The sequence below is a fragment of the Phyllostomus discolor genome, chromosome 7 (assembly GCF_004126475.2).
Source record: "Phyllostomus discolor isolate MPI-MPIP mPhyDis1 chromosome 7, mPhyDis1.pri.v3, whole genome shotgun sequence".
Classification (NCBI taxonomy): domain Eukaryota; kingdom Metazoa; phylum Chordata; class Mammalia; order Chiroptera; family Phyllostomidae; genus Phyllostomus; species Phyllostomus discolor.
In genome coordinates, this window is record NC_040909.2 from 85,897,458 (window position 1) to 85,906,852 (window position 9,395).

General features: G+C 36.9%; 1 protein-coding gene across 9 annotated transcripts in view; it reads right to left on the reverse strand.

The window, feature by feature from the left end:
• Positions 1–9,395, reverse strand: part of RMDN1 (regulator of microtubule dynamics 1) — a 43,873-nt gene that overhangs the window by 6,332 nt on the left and 28,146 nt on the right. For 2 of the 9 annotated variants that reach the window (XM_036031095.1, XM_036031092.1), the window contains 5 exons: positions 7,178–7,233; positions 5,432–5,519; positions 4,309–4,339; positions 2,096–2,190; positions 1,537–1,664 (listed from right to left, as the gene is read on the reverse strand). In XM_036031095.1, the coding sequence (XP_035886988.1) occupies positions 1,614–1,664; positions 2,096–2,190; positions 4,309–4,339; positions 5,432–5,519; positions 7,178–7,233 (321 nt within the window). In that variant the 3' untranslated portion in view covers positions 1,537–1,613. Of the gene's footprint in view, positions 1–1,536; positions 1,665–2,095; positions 2,230–4,308; positions 4,340–5,267; positions 5,520–7,177; positions 7,234–9,395 lie in introns of those variants that run through there. The other 7 variants (XM_036031093.1, XM_036031090.1, XR_004904337.1 and 4 more) reach the window with 6 other exon arrangements.

Genomic DNA, 9,395 nt, shown 5'->3' on the forward strand with positions numbered 1-9,395 from the left:
GGAACAACAACAATCTGATGTTTCTTTCCCTTTCTCACACACACACACACACACACACACACACACACAAATCACTCAGGAGACAGCATTTACCCAAACCTCTTACCTCCCATTTCATTACCTGCTAATTCATCTACAGAAAATAACATTCAAAGTTACTCTAAAGGAAAGTGATAAATGTCAAGTTGGACACAAAAGATCCACCATAATTAACTGGGGGTCCTTGAAAGTCAGGTGGGCCAGTGGTTCTCAAAGCGGGTTCAGTAAGGCCCACTGAACAACAGACAATCAAAGACAGGTGTCAAACTGATTTTCACTGGGGGGCCACATCAGCCTCGAGGTTGCCTTCAAAGGGCTGAAAGTAATTTTAGGAGTGTATAAACGTAGCTACTCCTTAACTACCTGCAAGGAGGTTGGCAGAGCTGCCAGGTAGAAACAAGGTACCAGGCTGGCCAAAACAAGGTGGAGGGCTGGAGTCTGCCACTGGGCCTTGTGTTTGCCCTGTGATCTAAGACAACTGGCCTGGCTACTTCACAGTCACAGCTGAGAAGAAAAGCTGAGGGAGTAATTTCCAAATGCAATATACGTTTGCATCCTGATTTTTAAGAAAGTAAGACATTTTGGGACACTTGAGGAAATTTAAAGGACTGGGTATGAGATAATAATGAGTTGGATTTCTAGGTGAGATCATGGATTTGTGAAAGAGGGCCATATTCTGAGATGATGAAGTATCCAGGGATGAAATACATCATCTACAGTTAATTTCAAGATTCAGGAATATACACAGCTATATACACAGAGAAAGGCAGAGCCACTGCTTTGTTTTCCTTTGTGTTTGAGAACACGCAAAAGATACAGCACATCATTCCCCTCCCTTGCCCCCCACTGTGACACCATACCCTCTGAGGAGCTCCCAACACATACACTCTCACATTCCAAATCATCCTTTTTTTAAAGCTTCAGACTTTGCAGGGTCACATCCAGCCCCAAGGAAGCAGTATTGTCTGCCTACTTAAACATCTTACATTCCACTTTTCCCTCAAGTTCTGTGTTGCTTTCAACCCATAAGGCAACAGAACTTGGGCTCTGTCAAGTCCCAGATCAACCCACTTGTGAGACAAAGTCACATCACACACAGAGATCACTCATTTCCAGTTCCCTCCTGAGGCAGCCTGGCTCCCAGATACATCATTTAACTGCTTTACACCCAGAGCCCTCAATCCCCAACCTCCTAACTTTCACTGTCCCCTCTCTGCAAGATTTCAACTGGGAACCAGTCCAACTTGAAAATGCACCCTCAGTTGCCCCTCTTCATGGGCTTTCCTTCCTACTCCCCTCCATCCCATGTGAACAGACCTCAAATGTCCTACCACCTGGAACTGCTAGTGTCTCAGACACACGGTAACTGCCCCCTGAGCCATGGAGACACCTCTACCCTCATAGCAATTATTTCTTTTGACTTGTTATTTGTGAAGAACCTAGAATTTTGTATATTTGTTAAATGGTCACAACATTAAAAAAACAGCCACAGAACAGTTATGGTTAACATACTTATAATTTGATGAAAAGGCAGTGTTTCCTAGATTTCAGGTGATTTCTTCTCTGAAAAATTCTCAATTCTTGCCACTGAAACCTGTAAGCAACTGAGTAGCTTCTGCCTGTACCTAAAAAGGAAAAATGCATGTAATAGACAGTAGAACTTGTGAAGTTTAAGTTCATAAGGTAGACTGCAATGTCTGTTTCCAAAAATTAGGATAGCATATTTTAAGAATAAAATTTCTTAGCAATGACTCTTCCACACACCAGAACCTCCCACCCACCTACCCCTTGCCATTTATTTTAGAAATCTCATTTGATTACCTATGTATCTCTAACAGGAATAACTCACAAGGAATTCATAACATCTGTTGATAGTAACTAAGCATATGTTGTACAGAAATTAGCATAAATGTTAATTCATATTCAAAATGAACACTCTTGTTTTCAACAATATGTATTTAGACAACTTATGTTTTTAAAGACGTTCTTAATTCACTTTTATGTATAAGAGTGCCTCAATGGAAACCTATCTGCCTTACTTCACTGGAGACGTTACCTGTTTATCCTCCTGTGTGTGTGCCGGGTAGTCCTTGGCTTTTAACAGCCAAAAAGCAGCAAGCTTTTTGTTTTGTAGCTTCAAATATGTCTTTCCTAAAAGAAGCAAGTTTTTGCTGTAGAAGTTTGGATCCACTGTTCATAAGAAAGAAAAACAATTATCTCAGAAGAAATAGTACTGCTCTTATTTTTAAAGGCTTTATTTTTTTTGGTCTAAATTCTGAAAATAAATTTGTGTGATCAATAAATGATTAGGCTAACTGGGATACTCTTTTATTCAACTCTGTATTTATTATCTCCAAAAGATGCATAAAACAAGGTAATTGAGTATCTACTATGTGGTAGGATTCTATTACACACACCTTTCATTTCATCATTTCATGGCATTTTATAAAGCTGATGCTCCATCCAGTCACTGGGAGACAAGCTACCTACCACAGGACAGAGACTTTCCTTTATCACCTTTTTTCCCTGTTGCACCCTAAGTGCCTAGAACATAGCATGTACTCAGCAGACTGTTGAATGAGACATCATGATGATTCACACACTGTACCAACACATATTGGATGGGAGCTGCCCTTATGCATAGATGAAACAATCTGCTTTTTTGGAATTTATAATGAAAAGGAGGAACATGAGCACAATGAAATATAATGTAAGAAAGAAAAGATGAGAAACCAAAGAAAAAAGCAACTAACTCTTAACAGGTTATACCTGGGCTGAATTGGAGGCCGAGTAGGGTTTTAAACAGAAAAGTGGAGAACATTGTTGGCTGAGGGAAAAATGTCAACACAAAGCCTATGAATGAAAGCATAGTTTCATCTCACAAACTTCATTAATTCTTTACAGAGTTTCCATGTATCAGCTTGGGGACCTCTATATTCAAATCATACTTATTCTTGGATACAATTTACCTTCATTTGCTCCTAACCCAAAACTTTTACTTCTTTCATGTTAACATATTTGCAAGATGACATGTGGATGTGCTTAAGGTTTCCTTGGGGTAAAATGCAAGTCATTCATTCATTGATTCATCTCTCTCATTCAGCAAATTTGCCCAGGACCAGGCTAAACAGCAAGGATGCAACTGCGAGCAAAAAAAGCCCCCATCCTCCCTGCATTTAGCTGTAGACATGGACAAGTATTCACACTGGAGTAACAAAAACTCCAATGGGAGAGCTTAAAGGTACTTAAGGCAGAGGAAGGACTTCTAAACAAGACATGGGCCACAAGGAAAGGCTGCCTTATGCAAGTGACCTTTAAGGTAAAAGGTGAGAACAATCAGTTACTGAGGATTTTAGTTCCAGGAGAGCAACACCATGTTTTCCTCAATACTCCTAATCCTTCATTATCTAACACCCTTTTAGGCAACTTCATTCCCATATTTATATTCATGATACATAAAACTACCATCATGAGGATACCAATGGAAGGCAGTAACAGTAAATTGCAATTAATGTATTAGAGAGCTAGTTAACACTTAAGACAATTATTCAGAAAAAGTGTTTTTCTTTTTAAATACTTCGCTGTGCTGGCATGGTAGTTTGGTTAGAGCATCGTCCTAATATGCCAAAGTGGCAGGTTCAATCCCTGGGGTTAGGGCAATATATAAGAATCAATCAATGAATGCATAAACAGAACAACAAACTGATGTTCTCATTCTCTCTCTGAAATCAGTAATTTTTTTTGAAAATTTCTTTGCTATCATATAAGCATTTGAATAAGTCCATATGAGTAGGTTCTCAAATTTAATAGTCTTTGATTTTTCTGATTTAGAAAAACATTTGCAAATTTTTGGGTGTGTTTGGTAACATGCTTATATCCCTTCTCTAATTGTGTTAATATTAAAAAAAGATAAACATAGGATGGGCTGGTGTCACTGCAGGCTGCCATTTCTTCCGAGCAAGAGTGACACAAAACTCTTCTGCAACAGGGTAACTGCCCTGGTTTAAAACCAGAGTTTCCATGTAAATGCCTCTAATTAGCTGAGTGATCTTGAGTAAGACGATTAACCTGTGAAGCCTCTGAATTACATCAAATGAAAGACCATTCCAGAATGGCACATCTAAACACAGTTTGGGCTATTTCTTACTCAAGTGCTCTTTACTGAATAAAACATTAAGAATTATTTGACAATACAAAGGTGTTCAGAATAAATATTTTTTTAAATTGTTATTATTCACAATTTTAATAGTAGTGTCTGAAATATTTTACCTTGCTCTGCCCTTTGAAAGTAGCCTAAGGCCTGTAAAAACAAAGAACCCAAACATAATGAAAAAGATTAAAACACTCAATATTAAAAATTTTTCTCTCAAAATCTATTCCTATATTAAATATAAGCCAGGAAGTAGATGAAAACATCTTAAAATAAGGATCAATTTCATCAACAGTGAGAGCTAACATAACAAAACTAAACGTAACACTTAAATCCCCAGAGCACAGATTACGTGGGGACCCTTCTAACTGTGACTTGTCCCAAAGCAGCATCACATGCAGAGGAAGACATGCAACTGGGCTATTTTGATCTTTCTTAAGTCCTAACAATGACTAGCAGGGGAAACTAGATAAAAATCAAAAGCACAATTTACTCAGTGACACACATGTTGTACCAGTGAATGTTTAAAGTCCTTTATTGTTGAAATTCCTATATAAAATGTTATTGTGAGTCTGAAATTGCTTTTTCTTTTTAACTTGCTCAAACTTCTGACAACTACTTTGTTGTAAGAGAGCTATCTTTCTTCTTAGAATGCATTCTTTTAAATAAATACTTCCCAACTGTGCCCTAATTATATACCTCAAGGGAAAAAGAAAACAAAACATCTCCTTATTATGATACAATTACTGGGAAAGCTATTTCACAACTGCCTATTTCCCTGCTCTGAAAATTTTGTGAGGAGTAAACCCAAAATGTTTGCCCAGAAACCCTTTTCAAATTTTATCTTCAACAGGAAAAGCAAAAGGCCTTCAGAAAATAACAGAGTATGAGCCTTTCAATAGAACTTTTTAAAAAAAGTTATTAAGTGCTTTATTTTGCAGGTAAGTGACTTATACAGAATGTGTCTGTAAAACATGCTGAGGAACAGTTGCTCTATTTCCTGTTCTATTTGATGACTTTATTAAATAATAGTATAAATTTCAAACAAAATGCAGCTGTTAGCCATCGGTTACTTTACTTGACAATACACCAGCATTATGAGCCTCCAGCCAGAGAAACTGCACTCAGAGTCATGGACACAGTGAAGCCTGTGCCAGCCACACTGACCAGTCCAGAGGGAGCGCCCTGCAAATGCGGCACACCTCAAAGGTCAGTACTAACTGTGCCAAGCATATCACATACCTCTTCATAGGTGGAGCTGGGAGGGGCTGCAAACAGCATGTTGGCAATTCTTCTTTGATACCAAGGCATTTCAGCAAACGTGTAACACCTAAAGAAGCAAACGTTCATACATCAAATTGCACCTTATTCTCTCTAAAAAGAGAATCAAACAGTCTCTTTTAAACAATTCCTAGTGGACATAATACTTTGTAGGTTAACAGTCATATTGAATTATGCAGACTGACATTTATACTGACCCATCAACTAGGGTGTATTTTGTGATCAAATATGAACAGTTAACAACAGTACTAGTAATAACTGTCATTCTGCCAGAATGCTTATGATGTCCCAGGTGCTGAGTTCAGTGAGTTCCTTCCTCTCATACACTTAACTAATGAAACAGGATCATTACTGTATGTTTTTACATGAGAAAAAGTAACTCAGAGAAGTTAAAAAGGATTAAGAAAAATGACAAAACTAAACATGATATGCATAAAAAACAATTGTACCCAACATTTTTAAATGCATATGTTTAAAAGGGTGAGGAAAATGGGCTGACATCCGAAGATCTTGACACCCCTCTGAAGTGAGTAGGAAGCAAGTGCTGGGTCTTCGACTACGTCTGAACTCCTGTTTACTCACTAGCACCTAACTCAGTGACTGCAGGCATTTGATTAGTTTAATTAATGTCCTTTGTCCTGAAGATTTCCCTCTCTGAGAAGTTTGTTTCATGGCAGTTTACATTATCACCTCTTAGAAGACAATAAATATTTAGCCCTGAAGACTACACGCAAAGACAGTGCCAGGACTGTGTTCAGAATCTCTTCAACCAACAAACAAACTGAAGCACACAGACAAGGTTACACAGAAACAAGATGACATTCAGACTCAGGTGACTTGTTCTCAGATGCACTCAAGGTGCAGAGGTCTCTGAGGCTCCCTCCCTGTGCACCTCCACAGTGGTAGTGAACCAATTTCACTTTGCCTAGTAAACATTTTCATCACAGGGAATTTTAAAGTCTACCACAAAGTTCTAATGCCTTTTCAGTCTTAGTACAGTCATCCTCCCTAATCCATGGTTTTCTTTCTGCACCTTCAGTTACCATGGTCAACTGCAGTCCCAAACTATTAAATGGAAAATCCAAAAATAAACAATTCATAAGTTTAAATTGCATGCCCTCCCAAGTAGTGTGATAAAATTTCGTGTGATCTTCACAGTCCCACCCAGGACCTGAATCATCCCTTTGTACAGTGTCCTTACACTGTAGATGCTCCCACCCATTAGTCACACAGTAGCTATCTGTTATCAGATTAATTGTTGAGGTATCGTGTTTGTGTACAGGTCACCCTGATTTTACTTCCTAACAACCCCAAAGCACCAATTAGTGGTGCTGGCAATTCAGATACTCCAAAGAGATGCTGTAAGCGCTCCGTTCAAGTGAAAAAGGTGTGTGTAGGGGAAAAAAACAGCATATACAGAGTTACCATCTGCAATTTCAGGCAGCCACTGGGGGGTCTTGGACATATGCCCCATGGATAACAGGATAACTGTAGCTATCTCTAAATGATCTGGATAACAACGTTTAACATCATCACAATCAAATTTAGTATTTTCTAATAATATAGGCACAACTGCTAATTAATTTAATGGATTAAAGCACTGCCAAGTACTATTTAAAAATATTTTACACCTTGCTTTTTTTACACACTACAAAATAAGGTCATACTAAATACTACTGTAATATTTATTCAAAGAAATTTTCTTACCAAACACCCATTAGGTGAATTGAGGTAGCATCTTTAGGGTTCAATTCAATTGCTTTCTAACAAGAAACAAGAAAATCAATCATTTGTTTTTGAAACAGCAACAGGAACTTTGCTATGTTTACTGAAGAAGCCATGATTTAAAAATAATTTTTTGCAACCCTGCATTTCAGTTCTTCTATGATAATCCATGCCAATTTTCCTCCTTGATTCTTTAATTGGCTAAATTTGTTTCAATACATGATTAAATAAATTATACCAATGTTACAATATTTTACAAAGTTCAGAAACCAATAATAGTGATTCTCAAGATGAGAAAAACAAGAAATATGGAAGTAAAGCTAATTTTAACAGTAACCCATAGCTCTCATGTTTCTTTTCTAGATTAAAAGAAAAATAAGCAAGTTTTTTGCCTACGTGAATAAAAAGCATTCTTTCTGAGTAGAAGAAAGAAGTACATAATTTTAGAGACTCTCCTGTATGCAGATTTTGGTCAACTTACCCATCTATACTTAACCAAGAAAAAATAAATACTATTCATTCACAGATTTCATTAATAGGATTATGCACAAGGTAAAATATGTTATAAAGTGTCCCTAGTTTCTATTTACTATGTGACATCCTGTGTGAATTAATGTAAAGCATAAACTATAAAGCATAAACTATAGAATAACTTCAATGAAATTACTCCTCTTATACATTATTGTGTTGAAAACTGCTAAGGAAATCTCAGAGATTAATGCAATACCATTAAAAATAAAAGATCCCTTTTTAAAAAGACTCCCTAGCTTATTTTTTTCTGTACACCAACATTTTCACTTTCAGTTGGGAATGTGTGAGATACACATTTTCAAATATCTGTATTGGTTACCAGTGTGGGCTGTGAAGCCAAACTACCTGGGTTTGAATCACAGCTCATGACTTCTAACTTTTGACCTTGGCATGTTTCTATATTCCTGCCTGGGTCTGCTCTTTGAGAGAATTAAGAAAATACTACACCTCCCCAGAGGGTTGTAGTGAAAATGAAATGAGCAAGTAATAGGAGGTGCTTAACACAGTAATATCTTTTGTCAGCATTATTTTTACTTAAGTACTAGGCACTTGATTTCTTACTAACACTGATCAATGTCAGTGGCAGTAGTAGAGATGACATAATGAGGCTAACAAGTATGACTTGGCAGAACTCTAGCTTCAATAATATGGGTAAGAATCAACACTCATCAAAAAACTTACTTTCCACCCTGGCTGGCGTAGCTCAGTGGATTGAGTGCGGGCTGCGAACCAAAGTGTCGCAGGTTCGATTCCCAGTCAGGGTACATGTCTGGGTTGCAGGCCATGACCCCCAGCAACCGCACATTGATGTTTCTCTCTCTCTCTCTTACTCCCTCCCTTCCCTCTCTAAAAATAAATAAAATCTTTAAAAATTTTTTTCACTTAAAAACTTACTTTCCTATAAATAGTGTGATATGACTTATACCAAAATATATTTTGAAGTAGATATACAACTTTAAGCTATCTTTCCCTATTGCTATTTGAGCTCCACTGGAAAATGAAGCCCTCAAAAAATTATGTAATTATTTTCTGCATTGTACAAGTACAGGTCTCATGCCATTCTAGATGCAAAAGAAGGAAGTTAATCCACCACAAACATGGTGCCCTGGGCATAAGAATTTAACTTTTTTATGGGATGGGTGAGATGGCTACTCTCAAGCAAACACAGTTTGCTTAATTCCTTCTGACTTTAACTATAATAATGGACTCTGAAATAGTAGGATAAACAATAAATACTAAACACTGTCGTTTTTAAATATACTGAACATATATACCTTTGAAAACATATACAAAACATTTTCTTAAATGTAACCTATAGCCTTCACTGTTTCTTTAAAGTACGCATTAATATATTTTCTTTAATTTTTCATTGTTCATACTGGAAGTTATTTGTCATGTATTTCTACATACCAAGGCAGAGTAATTTAGGAGATATATCTAATGTCACTGAGAAAAATACTCTATTTCATTGAGTCTAAGATACCATAACACCTATGCCATATCATTACATTATGTACCACTTAGAAAGAAAAAGCAATTATAGGATATCACTGGCTATATAATGCAGTCTGATTTCAATGGTCTTAAAATATGACAAATGCATATTATTAAATGGAAATGTGTACACATGCATACGTACTACTGATGCTTGAGTAAGAAGCTAGGTCTC